Source organism: Xyrauchen texanus, chromosome 6, assembly GCF_025860055.1.
Source record: "Xyrauchen texanus isolate HMW12.3.18 chromosome 6, RBS_HiC_50CHRs, whole genome shotgun sequence".
Taxonomy (NCBI): Eukaryota; Metazoa; Chordata; class Actinopteri; order Cypriniformes; family Catostomidae; genus Xyrauchen; species Xyrauchen texanus.
Window position 1 is genome coordinate 33,587,672 of NC_068281.1, and position 15,242 is coordinate 33,602,913.

General features: G+C 39.5%; 3 protein-coding genes across 5 annotated transcripts; 1 reads left to right on the forward strand and 2 right to left on the reverse strand.

The window, feature by feature from the left end:
* Positions 1-11: 11 nt before the first annotated feature.
* LOC127645458 (vesicle transport protein SFT2C-like) lies at positions 12-1,390 on the reverse strand. The gene has a single exon (XM_052129082.1). The coding sequence runs from the start codon at positions 1,326-1,328 to the stop codon at positions 654-656; it is 675 nt and encodes a 224-aa protein (XP_051985042.1). The 5' UTR covers positions 1,329-1,390; the 3' UTR covers positions 12-653.
* A 2,274-nt stretch (positions 1,391-3,664) lies between these two features.
* On the forward strand, positions 3,665-5,645 carry LOC127645495 (dual specificity protein phosphatase 18-like). Of its 2 annotated transcripts, none has more exons than XM_052129134.1 (2): positions 3,665-3,815; positions 4,415-5,645. In XM_052129134.1, exon 2 carries the CDS (start codon positions 4,419-4,421, stop codon positions 4,983-4,985), a length of 567 nt encoding a protein of 188 aa, XP_051985094.1. In that variant the 5' UTR covers positions 3,665-3,815; positions 4,415-4,418; the 3' UTR covers positions 4,986-5,645. The 2 variants fall into 2 exon arrangements, with proteins under 2 accessions (XP_051985094.1, XP_051985095.1); XM_052129135.1 differs by having other exon boundaries at positions 3,806-3,865.
* A 1,721-nt stretch (positions 5,646-7,366) lies between these two features.
* Positions 7,367-15,002, reverse strand: LOC127645361 (erythroferrone-like). 2 transcript variants are annotated; one of them, XM_052128951.1, is made up of 10 exons: positions 14,610-15,002; positions 14,085-14,204; positions 13,747-13,981; positions 13,303-13,419; positions 12,638-12,752; positions 10,691-10,818; positions 10,360-10,471; positions 9,469-9,559; positions 9,255-9,333; positions 7,367-7,842 (listed from the first exon to the last, which is right to left on the reverse strand). In XM_052128951.1, the coding sequence occupies exons 3-10, from the start codon at positions 13,882-13,884 to the stop codon at positions 7,744-7,746; spliced, it is 879 nt and encodes a 292-aa protein (XP_051984911.1). In that variant the 5' UTR covers positions 13,885-13,981; positions 14,085-14,204; positions 14,610-15,002; the 3' UTR covers positions 7,367-7,743. The 2 variants fall into 2 exon arrangements, with proteins under 2 accessions (XP_051984911.1, XP_051984910.1); XM_052128950.1 differs by having other exon boundaries at positions 14,085-15,002.
* Between the last annotated feature and the right edge of the window lie 240 nt (positions 15,003-15,242).

Below are 15,242 nucleotides of genomic sequence, written 5' to 3' on the forward strand. Positions count from 1 at the left end.
CACATCTGGGATGGCATGAGGGTGAGTAAATGAGAGAATTTTCTTTTTTGGTTGAACTATCACTTTAAATATGTTTCCTTTTGTGTTTTGCATTAACCGTACAGGTTTGGAATAATTTGGGTGAATAAATCATGACTGGATTTTCATGTTTGGGTGAACAATCCCTTTAATCCAAGAAATCCCTTGTGACTGTAAGGCAATTAGCATGTGCAAAAGATATCTGTCCTGAAAGTGACATTAAGCTTTAACACAGTCTCCCAATGTTCAGTTTACCACTATGAATCTTTTGATTCAACTGTATCATTTGGCCCACCAAAATTTAATATTTGGTCACATCCTTGCCTTGATCTGTCAACACATTCTTGGTTAGATTAAGTGATTTTTAGTAAGCACAGAATTATTCTTCACATTGTTTATTTACAAAGGGAAAAGTTCAGAATTCTAGTTGCATTAGATGCAGTCACACAGTATTAGTTCAGTATGTGGTCCCTGTCACAGTGCAAATTACAAAGTTTGGGTCTCCCCATCCATAAGAATGCTGCTTGGTTCATGTCTATACAATCAAACGTGGCTGTACCAGTAACTCTAAAGTACTGTAAACAAACATTTTCACGTATACAGTCTCTGTTTGGCATAGTCCGTTAAATTCGCGCTCATATCGGCATGGTCTTGCCGCTCAAAGTTCTTTTGATGGCCGACGCAGCCATGCCACCCATAAATCTCATGCCAGCACTCCCACCCGGCAGAAAAGCCACGATATATCCCACAATAGCAGTGATCTGAAGGCAGGCACCGAGAGCGGTCAGCAACGTGCTGTGAAGACTTAACGCCGCGTACAGGGTGCCCACCAGAGAGCACAGATACACGGCTGCTCCCGGTGTGGGAGTCGCAATGAGTTTACTGGGTCCACGGAGGACGGCCGCACCAAGCAGCGCGAACACGGAGCCGAGCGACCAAAGAAGGGCGAACTTGCGCGCCTTCAACAGGAGCACAGGAGCGTACAGCGCTGACAGTCCAAAGCACAGAGCCGAGAAGATGATACACGTCCCGAATGCGATTAGTCGCTGGGATCGACTCATGCCCGGCAAACACGGGTCCGGTTCTGATGACCACGGCCATGAGAAGCCACTGCTCGATCCCTGTCCTGATGAAGCTCCACGACTGCTGGAGCCAGAGAACGGACTCGACCACTGCCCGAACCAGCTCCCCGACACCGCCGCGGGCTCATCGATGTCTATGGTGGTGCTAGAGCTGGGCTGTGATACCGTCTTCGAACCGCTTTTGGACTGGGCCAAATATTCCTGGAGTTGTCTGTTTAATTCGGCCATTATTATTCAGCCAGGGGTAGTTTCAACGCAAACAGGAAGTTGTGTCAGACTGGCAGTGTGATGACGTCGCGCAATGACGTTACAGTACACGACGGATGTAGAATTTACAAATGAAGTTAAATAATGGCAGATTTAATTAATGTACTAACATTTCTAACGGCAAAGAGCCTCTATCCAATACTTGATCTGTTATTTTGAATTGTGTTCAAATTTGTATAACGTTCAGCCAAATGGCAGATTACAAAGTTCACTATAAACAAAAAATAAACATTTCTGTTATACTCACCCTCATGTTGTTCCAAACCTGTTGACTACCCCCCTCTGTGGATCACAAATGGAGATATTTTTCTGAATGTCCAAGCTGCTCTTTTCCAACAAATGGAGACCATGACAAATCTCCATAAAAAAAAAAGTCTTCTGAAGCCATAAAATAGCTTTGTGTGAGGAACAGACAGATATTAAAATAATTCTAATGCAAAACTTGAATGCAGCATCATTCAAAATCAGTAGTTTTCAGTCACAAATGCCATTGTAGAACGTCACTAGTCACAGTTGGCCATTAATTAAATCCAAGTGTGACAGTGTCTAATAACAAGGTGCTTACTGATATTAAGTGAGTAGTGTTCAGCTGGTCATGTGATTCAAACATGGCAGCCCCATGTGCAGACACTGTCAATGTAGAATAAAACAGCTTTTATACGGTTACTGATATGACTGGAGTCATCATCTCATGCAAGTGCTCATGATTTTATTAATTGCATTAGGAGTAAAACGTTTTTTTATCAGGAAAAAATTACTGAGTGACATGGATAAGCACTCGAGTCATGTGGACTACTTTCGTGATGCTTCATGGTGCTTTTTTTTTTTTTTTAGCTTTTTGGAACTTGACAGCTGGGCCCTGGTCACTATTTGCTTTCATTGTAAAGAAAAGAACACTTTGGACACTGCTGAATATATTATTTTGTGCTCCATGGGGGAAAAAATAAAAGAATATAAAATTTGGAATTGGAATTTGGTTTGGAATGACATAAGGGTGAGTCTTTGTTAAGAGATTATTATTTTCAGGAAAACTGTTCCTTTAATACAAATACAACACAAATATATTCACATATACAGAACAGAGGTGAAAAAAAGTGACTGAAAGCAGGGCTTACAGCAAAGTTAAAGGAATGGTTCACCCCGAAATGAAAATTCGCCCATAATTTATGCCATCCTAAATGTGTATGACTTTCTTTCATCTGCTGAACACAAATGAAGATTTTTATAAAAATATTTCAGTTAAATTTGTCCATACAATACAAGTGAATGGTGCCAAGATTTTGAAGCTCCAAAAATAAATCAGCATATAAGTAATCCAAACAACTCCAGCGCTTAAAGCTATGTCTTTAGATATGATAGGTGTGGTGAGAAATAGATGTTAAGTACATTTTTACTATAAATTCTCCTCCATGCTCAGTCAATCTCCACTTTAACTTTCACTTTCACATTCTTCTTCTTGTGTTTTGGTAATTCAAATTTCTCATGTATATCACCCCCTACTGGGCAGGGAGAATAATTTTTAGGAAAAAGGACTGAAATATTGATCTTTTTCTCACCCACACCTATCATATCACTTCTGAAGATATGGATTCAAAAACTGGAGTCATATAGATCACTTTTATGCTGCATTTATGTGCTTTTTGGAGCAAATTTTTGGCACCCATTCACTTGCATTTTATGGAGCTACAGAGCTGAAATGGCTTCTATAAATCTTAATTTGTGTTCTGCAGAAGAAAGAAAGTCACACACATCTGGGATGCATGAGGCTGAGTAAATGAAGAGAGAATATTATTTTTGTGTTAACTGTTCCTTTAATATGGTTACATCTATTCATTCACAACATGGCATTTATGAGAAACTCAAATAATTTAAGAGATAGTTCACTCAAAAGTGACAATTCTGTCATCATCTACTGATGTCACATCAGCCCTGTGTGTTTATCTCCTTAGGACACAAAATGAGTTATCTGTCAGCATGACTGATTTAATGATCATTACTATGTATTGAAATTGGTGTATTCCTGCTTTGTGTTCAGTAACATTATAAAGCAATCTTTTTCTAGAGTAAAGAGTTACTGCCACCATTTGTCTTAGAGCTGTATTATGGATGTCAGTGTCACCTTTAAGGCAACCTTTTATGAACACCTTCTTAATCCGCATTCATGGCCAGCCAGTTAACATTAGATTATTTAATTGTGTAGTCTGGTACCTAAATGCATTTATACATGAAAAGTCAGTTGAAAAATCATTTGTTTGGCTAAATGAAGACAAGAAGCTAATACCCTCCTGGGCTTATCCACCGCTTCTGAGCAAGTTTAAAATTAATCTCTCTCTCCATTGGCCAGTTGCCTTCAAAGCCTTTTTAGGGTTTGAACATGCCAACAGGGGATCTGCTTTGCACTCTAGAGTAGAGCTCTAATGTGAGAGACAGACCACACCAAGGGACCAGGTCAGTTACTGAAACCAAGCTTTAAAACACTGGACACTATAAAGTACATTGTAAGCTACTATTTTAAATATACTTATATAATGTACAAGCAATACAGTATAAATGTGAACTTAACCTCAAAGTGTTGACTGTATTTCCATAAACAGATGTCTGTGCGCGCATGTGATTAAGACACAATTGGCAATGTTCCCCATGGTAGTGGAAAGTTCATATGAAACTGAAAACCGCAGCTCACGTGTCACTTTATTTATCTTTTCACATGTGTCCATTCAGTTATGTTGCCTGAAGGTCAGAGAAAACAATGTTGTTCTCTTGTTGTCTTATGTAACTTTGCATGTATGTATTATTCAACTTTCAGGCATTTTCCTGCTCCTTAGCGGTTTACACTTTGTTTTAAAAAATTTTGTGTTCTGTTTTGTTGTCTTCTATACTTTTACTCTTATTTACAATATTAGTTATAGATATATCCCAACATATAACAATATTTTGTATGTTTACAATATTGTCCTGATCCTTTGCGGTTTACCCACTTTTCATTGTGTTGCTTTATTTGAAATATGATTCACAAAACTGATAACATAACTTTCTCTTCCAAGCAGCTCTATGTCGATATCACAGATAACACCAACTCTCTTCCTGAGCGGGGCTGATGCTCCTAGGAATCAGGCACTCATGACCCGCAAAGGGATTACACTCATTGTGAATGTGACCCTGTCCCACACCTGCCCTATCTACCCGGGCGTGGAGTGTCTACGTGTTGCCGTGTCCGACCTCCCCAATGCCCGTCTGGGTGATCATTTTGAACCCGTGGCAGCTCGAATCCACAACAACAGGGCTGGGGGAACCTTAGTGCACTGTGTTGCAGGCATGAGTCGCTCACCTGCACTGATTATGGCCTACCTCATGAAATACAAAGGAGTGAACCTACGGCAGGCACATAACTGGGTTAAAGAGAGTCGACCCTATATTCAACTTAATACAGGATTCTGGGCCCAACTCCTAGACTATGAGAAGAAATTGTATGGTAAGAATACTGTGAAGGTGGCCGAACCATTGGATCCACTGCCAATCCCCAGAACACCAAAACTGACTACCAAGTATAGCATGAGACAGTGCCCTCCATCTCCAAGGCTTGGCCGACTTAGAAAATATACATCTTTTGCTCTTTAATCCAAGAAAAAACAACCGAACTTGGAAGGTTTTTGCCTAAAGTAGAAATGTTGTCTTTTTAGCCACTTATACTTGGTTGGTAATGCAATTCACTTTCAAGCATGATTTTTCATAATGTTTTTTCATTTTGATGTGGCCTGGCTGGAATTCCAGGATATAATAGATTACATTTTAAATCCTTTTACGTTGCATTGTTTAACCAACAGAGGACACTGTTGGAGCATCAAACTCAAACCATGTACACTGTAAAAAGCTAGGGGTAACCTGCAATTGTTACCATAAGGAGCTATATACTGCACCTGAGCTAACCTTTAACAATAGTTTTGTTGGCGTTACTTATTGTATTTAGGTTGATTCGGTGATGTTAAAATCAGATTTCTGACTTGAATCAAACCAGTTAATTTAGATGTTACCACATGAAGCACATTTTTGTCAGTGTATGATACCCAGGACAAATGAATGGAAGGTTAAAAATGGGAAATTCTGTTAACAATAGACATGTTGTGTTGTATTATATACCACAGCTCTGTTTAGACGTCTTTATTTTGATAAATGTACAGAAAATTGATTTTTTTACTGTGCGTGGGACAAGGACATGGGCAATTTATCTAAGCAAACCTACTTGTATTAATCATCTGACAAACTTTGAATACTGTGTAATGGTGTGTTTTTTAATAAAAAATATTAATTAAATAAATAAATCTTATCTTATCGATTTGACCCAAGGTGAGGATTTCTCAGAGGCAAAAAGCAAAAAAATCTCACCTTTTTAATTCAGGTTTAATCCTCGATATCTCCATTTAACAATGTTTGTTTAGTGCTTTTGATAATGTTTTGTTGAGTGAGTGGAGAGAGAAGTTTTAGACATGCTTCTTTTGATGGGATGAGGGAATGTACTGACCGCTGAGAGAGACAGCAAGCAGACTAGAAATGTCTTGAAAGGAAAGACACAAATATATCCTGAAAAATACTTAGCCTGGCGAACTATGTATTGGGATGAAAGTGAAGTGTGTGTGTGTGTGTGTGTGTGTGTGTGTGTGTGTGTGTGTGTGTGTGTGTGTGTGTGTGTGTGTGTGTGTGTGTGAGCGTGTATTTATCACTTTGTGGGGACCAAATGTCCCCATAAGGATAGTAAAACCCGAAATTTTTGACCTTGTGGGGACATTTTGTCGGTCCCCATGAGGAAAACAGCTTATAAATCATACTAAATTATGTTTTTTGAAAATGTAAAAATGCAGAAAGTTTTCTGTGAGGGTTAGGTTTAGGGGTAGGGTTAGGTTTAGGGGATAGAATATAAAGTTTGTACAGTATAAAAACCATTATGTCTATGGAAAGTCCCCATAAAACATGGAAACACAACATGTGTGTGTGTGTGTGTGTGTGTGTGTGTGTGTGTGTGTGTGTGTGTGAGCGTGTATTTATCACTTTGTGGGGACCAAATGTCCCCATAAGGATAGTAAAACCCGAAATTTTTGACCTTGTGGGGACATTTTGTCGGTCCCCATGAGGAAAACAGCTTATAAATCATACTAAATTATGTTTTTTGAAAATGTAAAAATGCAGAAAGTTTTCTGTGAGGTTTAGGTTTAGGGGTAGGGTTAGGGTTAGGGGATAGAATATAAAGTTTGTACAGTATAAAAGTCATTATGTCTATGGAAAGTCCCCATAAAACATGGAAACACAACATGTGTGTGTGTGTGTGTGTGTGTGTGTGTGTGTGTGTGTGTGTGTGTGTGTGTGTGTGTTTAATGAGAGACTTTCAGTATCCCATCATGGGATAAATAACCAAATCATTATCATGCACTCATTTATCTTTCTGCACATTATTTGACAGCAAACCGTCCTTGTAAGGTAATACAATCTGACCACAAATGCTATGTTAGATGTTTCCCTCAAAGGTATAGCAGAGCATTCATTTAAATGGATTGAATATGGTGGTGGTTACATTTGTCTGTGCACACCAGCATTACCATTAACTAACATTAACATTTACATGTTAATAATTGTGTAAACCCTGCCCTTTTAAATAAAATATAAAAGGCTTTGTCCCCATGCATTGCTAGAATGCAGTGGAAACGAGACCTCTATAAACTACTGCTGTTTTTGTGGTGGTAGTTGCTTTAGAAGTTCTATTAACATCTACGAACACATGTCAAAAAGTTATCTTTCAGTAACTGTATGAACTGTAATGAATATTAAAAACTCACTTTATCAGTGGCCTGTAAATGATTCAGATAACATTTTGTTGTACAGCAGAAGCTGTGTGTCAAGCCAAAGCTTAAAATATATGTTGAAACACTTTACTGGGGTGCTAACCAGGACTCTTGCATTTATGTTATTTACTGTACTACACTGACATTCAATCCTAGAGCATGTTCCAGCAGTTATAAAAGTGTTTTATTACAAACATATCAGCAATCATTTCAAAAAGCAAATACAAATAAATAAAACTTCAACCCTGTGAGAATAGAATATATAAACATACCACATGGAAAGAATTACATACATCTCTATTAACAGCGTTTAGGTGTTTTGGAAAGAAATAGCAGTGCTATCCTGCAGCCCTGGCAACAATGCTAAAATAATTACTGAAGGTGATTAGAGCCTCTTTTAGATGCTTGAAAAAGGGTCATCCCTCTTATGCAATTATTATACAACTATGTCCTGAATACCTCGCCTAAATAAAGACCTGTATTTTGTTGGGCACAGTAATACTGGATTTGTATTTTTTATAGGTCATATGTTTCTCTTTGTGTCCTCATACACCAATAAGGATGCCAGAAAACAGACTATCTTGGAGAATTGTGAGGGCTGAGCCTGTTCCATTGTCGATTAGAATAGACACGTACTCTCCAGCCTGTGAAATACAAACCATATACAATGTGGAAGATTTGTTTGTTTGTTTGTATGTAACTATGCATGAGAGAGTAAACTAGTATTTCTAACGCCTTTGTCTTGGCATAGCACAGGGTTTCCAACAGGGTGTTACAACATTGTCAAGGGCCCTACAGCAGAAGATGTCCCAGCAATGACAGATAAAAAAAAATAAATAAATAAATAGTTAGTAATAATTAGTTAATGCATCAAGTGTCATGAACAACTGACTATATCTTTTGACTGCATTAATTAATGTTTATGAATGTTAGTTAATAAAAATACAATTATTCATTGTTAGTTCATGTTAGTTCATAGTGTATTAAGCTATGTTAACAGATACAACTTTTGATTTAAAAAATGTATTAATATATGTTTAAATTAACATTAACTAAGATTAATAAATGCTGTAAAAATATATAGTCAGTTGTTTGTTCATGACACCTAATGCATTAACAAATGTTAACAAATGGAAACTTATTGCAAAGTGTTACCAGTTTATCTTGTTCAAAGGTGTTTGAACTGGAAAATATTTATACTGGAAAATAATATGATTTTTTGCAGTGTTCCTCAGGCCTTGGAGTTTTTTCAGCATCACTGGTAGAGAGGTTTGCAGTTTGTGTTTGTTTATAATCTGCATAATTTTTGCGTATGCTAAAGGGAAAAGTTCAGACAAATAAATTCTGAAAATTCTCTCATCATTCACTCACCCTCATGCCATCCCAGATGTGTATGACTTACTTTCTTCTGCTGAACACAAATGAAGATTTTTGGAAGAATATTTCAGCTCTGTATGTGCACACAATGCAAGTGAATGGTTTCCAGAACATATGGGGTGGGCAGCATAAACGTAATCTGTACGACTCCAGTGGTTAAATCCATTTCTTCCGAAGCTATATGCTAGGTGTGGTGGAGAAACAGAATCATTTTGAAATCATTTTTACTGTAATCTCCACCTTTGACCAGCCCCAACCAGTAGGTGGCGATATGCACAAAGAATGCAAATCACCAAAAACAAAAGAAGAAGAATGTGGAAGTACAAGTGGAGATTGACAGTAATAAAAGACTTAAAAATGTATCTGTTTTCTGTGATATCACTTCTGAAGACATGGATTTAATCCCTGGAGTCTTGTGGATTACTTGTATGCTGCCTACCCCTTATGTGCTTTTTGGAGCTTCAAAGATTTGGTCACCATTCACTTGCATTGTATGGACCTACAGAGCTGGAATATTTTCATAAAAATCTACATTTGTGCTCAGCAGTAGAAAGAAAGTGATATACATCCAGAATGGCCTGAGGGTAAGTAAATGATGAGAGAATTTGAATTTTTGGGTGAAATATTCCTATGAGTAAATCTTGTATTTGCTTTTGTTCTGCTTGTCAGTTGGTCTTACCTGTAGGTAAAGAGTTCCTGTGAGGGGAATACTGAATACTCCCCCTGTAGCGCTTACACCCATCACTGTCTCAAGAGACCTGCGTCATTATAAACATATTAATCATGATTTGGAATTCATATACTTGACTGACTGTGTGATGTTAGAAAAACAGTTTAGACGATCAGTGCAATTAAGAAGTTACTGGACATGCACCTGGACCTTTAGAACTTACATATTACTCTGACAAAGAGACTCTATACATATGGAGGCCTTGACACTGTCCCTCTGCCTGGCCTGAGGCCTCTTCTGAGACTCACTGGATTCTGAGAGATAACAAACAAACAGATGCACACATTTTTCACAAATATGAAGGATTGTGGTAGGCAGAGACAGTGCTCTGTACAATGACCCCACCCCTGTTCCACTGAGCTTTATCTGAGGGACAGACTGTTGGATAATTTCTAATCTTCTCTCTGAGAAATTAGATGATGCAATCAGGTATTAGGCATTGCATGTGCTTCAACTTGTAGCATGATGCAATACAATTTATTTTTCAGATTTTGAATGGTCCAAGCCAGGCTTCTTCAACTCCAATCCTGGAAGACCACCATCCTACAGAGTTTAACTGTAACCCTGCTCTTTTACACCTGTCTACATTTTCAAGTAAGATGGGGAATAGCTTGTTTGATGTGTATTTGATTATGGTTTAGTTTTAACATTTCCTAGTTTGTTTATTTAATCTGATATGTCATATAAAGTTTACACAATATTCATCGATTTTTCTAATTAAGACAATGTATTGTCAAGCAACTTTCTAGGGTTTACTGTCATGCTAAAATTGCAAATTGACCCTTTAGCCATTATGTCCTATATTGTCCCAGATTTTAGCAGTGAAACACTCGAGGTGGATCCTCTCTCCCCCTTGGATATTTATATGTCCCATATTGAATCCATAGTGTCCCACCCCAGTTAGATGGCAACCCTACCTCATGCACTAAACAGAACACCCAAAATAACTTCTTTCATTCAGTGCAAACCCTCAACAGTCCCAGGCAGACAGGATTTCAGGGGGAGACTCAATTCATGACCCAGGCCCTAGATCAAGCAATTCTCAATCACGTACCTAATAGCAGACTAGCTGTGAGCTGGTAGAACCCAGACACAGGAGCTGTGTACCGGCCACTGCTGGTGTTAAAGCCCTGTCCTCTCTGATGGAACTGTTCTGTGTTTGACGGCTGTGGAAAACACAGAAAAATGGAATTATTAAATATGCCACAGCCATTCTCCTCCATTGCCAACACTTATCCTCTGCTTGCCAGTCCAAAGTTAACGTCGCTGCAAAACCAATGTACCTAATGTAGTTAGGGCTACTTCTGACAGGCAAAATTTTAGAGTTTATATTTAATATCATAGCTCTGGAGTTTCTAGTTTAGATGGGTTTTTTTTCCACTCACAGTGTTAAAGGGCTGGACCTCCTGCAGACTGCGACGGTGGACCAGCAGGTTGTGGTGCAGTCGGCAGCGGAAAGCTGTCGCCACACGAGGGGGTTGATCACAGAGCAGACAGTGGGTTCCTACCATCTCTGAGTGGAAAGAGAAAGGCATGATTTTAAATGAAGTTAAAACTGGAACATTCTTCCATTCTTATCAAGAGTTAAAATCCATTGATACAAATACATCTGACTCAACTGTTTTAAATGCCGTGGAACATGGGCAGAATGCAGTAGACTGAAATTTAAAGTTGCCGCAAACTTGCCGCATATTCGCAACTCATTATTTTCTATTCACTCTTCATTGCGCCAAAGCTTTACTGCAGGGTCACCACTACCGTTGAAGAGCTGCAAAGTTCTGGCAAACAATTGTAGCATATAAAATCCTCTATTGCATGTGAAAATAAGTGGTGAACACTTTTGCAAGGGTATGCAGCCTCTCAGACTCAAAAATCCTCAAACACACAGGGGCCTGGGTAGCGCAGCGAGTATTGATGCTGACTACCACCCCTGGAGTCGCTAGTTAGAATACAGGGTGTGCTGAGTGACTCCAGCCAGGTCTCCTGAGCAACCAAATTGGCCCGGTTGCTAGGGAGGGTAGAGTCACATGGGTTAACCTCCTCGTGGTCCCTATAATGTGTGGTTCTCGCTCACAGTGGGGCACGTGTTGAGTTGTCTGTGCATTCCGCGGAGAAAAGCATGAAGCCTCCACACGTGCTACGTCTCCGCGGCAATGCGCTGAACAAGCCACATGATAAGGTGCGCAGATTGACGGTCTCAGATGCTGAGGCAACTAAGATTGATCCACCCGGATTGAGGCAAGTCACTACGCTACCACGATGACTTAGAGCTCATTGGGAATTGGGGAGAAAAGGGGAGAAAATACAAAAATAAAAAACACTCAAATACAGCCAGTGGAAAATTTTTGGTATTGTCTTTTACTGACACACATCATTTAATATCATTAAACAATCTCACAGTCAATAGGAGATGTAAATATTTGGAGTGTATGAGTGTGTGTATGAGCAGACAGAGTGGATGGAAGTGTGAAGGGATGAGAATGCTGGAGTGTTTGAGTGTGCGGCACCACTGCACTTCTCTGTGTGAATAAGAGCCTTTATGTTTTATATTGCTGTCAGAACAGCCTGCAGCTCACTGCAAAAGAGCACAAACAGACCTGTGTCTGCTTTCCTGGCAATGATCCAACACTCATTCCACACACGCAAACACACACATGCAGACACACACACACACACACACACACACACACACACACACACACACAATCTGGAATCCATGGAATTCTTTGGCCAGGCCAAGTCAAATCCACGTCCTGGAAAATTGCACCTATTAAGAGATCAGCCCAGCCCACAATCAGACTAGCAGCCTCCCCAACAAATGAGCATGACAACACACATCCCAAACATCAAATAATACTGAAAGTGACCTAGACCAAACAAAAACTCATGCAGCCATAGAACCACACAGTGCAGCTAATCACAAATTGATTGTGCCATAACTTTGATGACATATTAAAATGTATTTAACAAACTCTGAAAGATTTTGATGACAGTGCAGTTACTTGACACTAATTTAACTAAATTGTGCTGATATCTGGTGTCTTTATGTAGAGTCTATCCACTGCCTCAACACAAGTGAGAAGAATCTTTAAATGGAGCACAATGTAAACCAAATGGCAACCTACAAATTCACACAAGCCGCAAGAGTGTCAAAGGACACTTTAAGAGCTTGCTCTTTACTTTAAAAAAACTGATCGATAATGTATAAAAATCTCAACATTTTCAGAAAACCTTACCTCATACAAACAATCATGAGATACAGTCTTTGTTTTCACTCTGGCATGATGGGCTATTGTGTGCAAACAAGCTTGCATTCACAGATTCCACTATACCTTTCAGTTGGCCTTGGAAGTCCTGTATCAATTCTTCATGATGAGGCAGTAGGGGGCCAGGTGGACCAGGAGGCCCCTGGGGACCAGGAGGTCCTGGTGGACCTGGAAGGCCATGCTGAATGTGTAAAAAGTTTTCAAGTTACCATAACATTACATACAAAACCAAAGAGAAATCCAACCGAAGGTAAAGGATTAGGCACTTTCTCAGAGTAGACATGTTGTTGTATGGGCCTCATTGTGTTTCCCTGTGCATAATGTGTACTATTTGAAAAACTGTGCAAAAGGTGTACCTTTAGAGGTACAACAGCTGGTCACTGGGACAGTACCCTCAAAGGTACACCCACAGCACCCTTTACATGTTAGTTGGAATGTATTTGTACCATATCTGTCCCTAATATATTAGTGACTTATCTTACCTAATGTGTGTAAAGAGGGTACAGTGGGTGTGCTTATGGGTACAGTACCTTTGAGGGTACTGCCCAGTGAAAAGATACAACAAAAAGAATAATATTTGCACATTTTTTTGACAGTGAGGTGAATCTATTTTAATTATCAAAACTTTATTAAATATTCAATGTACTTTTCACTCTATGTATTAATATTATTCATGTTTAGCAGTGGAATAATTGAAACTCTCTGGGCTTATATGTTGACTCACAGACTACCTTGGAGAGTCTTTTGTTTCCTCTTGGTTTCTTATTTCCATCCTTGTTGGAGTTGTCCCTAAAGGCTATCCATGCCCTGTGGGGGCTCACAAAGGCTATGTCAGAGGATACAGTCTCCTGTAGAAGATATTAAGCATTTCAGGGCTTAAGATAACAGCAATTTCTTCAAAGTGTGTAACAAAGCTACCAATACTGCAAATATGCAAACCTTTCCTGCAAAAAGTAATCAGCTGTTTATAATGAGATCACATTCGCCACAAGGTTTACAGTGGTAATTAACATACTTTCCCTTGTTTATAATGGTAGTCACACCTCTTACAATAAAATTATAAGAATAATACTGTACATTTCACTCTGATTTATGAGATTCCCCACAGTTACATTGTGTGCTCCCTTTAGGCCTTGACAGGTGAACAGCAGGTGTGTATATGTAATATGACTTACAGGGCTCTCAGTGCTGACAGTACTGTTCTCCTCTTGGATCTCCATACTCTCATCGCTCTCTTGTGTAGTACATGTAGTCGACAGTACGCTTAGCAGCAAGGCCAGCACTACCCCTCTTGCCCCATGCCTGAGCTTCATCTTGCAGTGTCAGTAGATGATCGTCCACTTCACTCAACCCCTTGTAGGCTGCTCAGTACACAGCCTCCATCTTTCCACGGGGAATAGACCAGATGTCCTGTGGGTTACAGTGCAATTTTCCTTAGTAAAGAAGAATATCCAAGAATGGATGTGAGGAATCAGTGCAGGTTCTTTAAAGTGTAAGACAGTTGTGGCCTTACTTTTGGAAGAGTCCACAGTTTTAGGTGAACCTCAAGCCTATGATGGTTCTTAGGCTCTAGACGTGAAGAAGATGCTTTGGTCAGTGGTTTGGAGATGGTCTTCTGTGATTTCCAAGGTGGCTTTTCAAATGGAGAAGACAATCCAAAGTTTGGTTCCAATCCGTTAGTAGTATTTTGGTTGTCCTCATGAAGCATTCATAAGTGTTAGGTGTCTGTAAGGTCTCTACACTCTCCTGCTTCTCAGTCATTCAGTCCGCCCCGTGCCATCCAAGATTCTCTATGCCCCCTGACTGCAGTCTAAACTCTCTAAGCTTGAGTTATGGGTGTTCAGCCTATGTTTTATAGTCACACACTGCGTGAAGGTGTGTATTCCATAAATACTCTGTGTGTGGCTTTGTTAATGTGTTTGTTAATTGTTAGTGTCTGTTGCTCAGTTGCGGCATGATTGGCTGTGATAAAGCCTGTGTGTGGTATGCTCAATCTCTCTTTCTCTCTCTCTCTCTCTCTCTGTGGGTGGTATCTCACCTTCTTCTTTTGGTTTTTAATACTGTTGGATTGTCTTCTGCTCTCCCCAGTGCCTTTGGACAGCTGTCTGTATATGTTTTCAGTAATTCCTTCAGTGGTGATAATTTTTTTCGCAAGTTGATCTCTTGCCAGGCTCCAGTTTATTCCATGTCCAGCTTGTGTCTCACCTTCTGTGTCAGTGGCCAGCTCAGACAAGATTTCTCTGTTTTGAAGTCACCCTTTCGTGCTCCACTCTTATTAACGTCCTCTCAGTCCAGACTCCTCCTCCTCCTCTAATTTGTCCACTCCTTCTGATATCTGTTGCTCAATCTTTACCTTTCACTTTGTCTCTCTTTAGCCTACTGTCTCTTATAGCATACCCTCTCTGTCTCTAACAGTGTCTTCCTGGGTCCCCTTCCCTCGTTTGTCTTGTGTTTGGCTCATGCTTCTGTTCCTGCCAAGCTTTACTCTCTCCCATCATCATCAGCTGCAGGGTCCTAGTGCCTATTTCGTGAGGTTATAAAGTGGAATTATAGTTTTAATAGGATTTACTTTGCTCAGAGTCTGAGATTTTCCTTTCACTTAAAATAGAAGACATGCAAATCTACACGATTTAACCAATACAGTTCACCTAAAAATGAAAATTCTTTAATT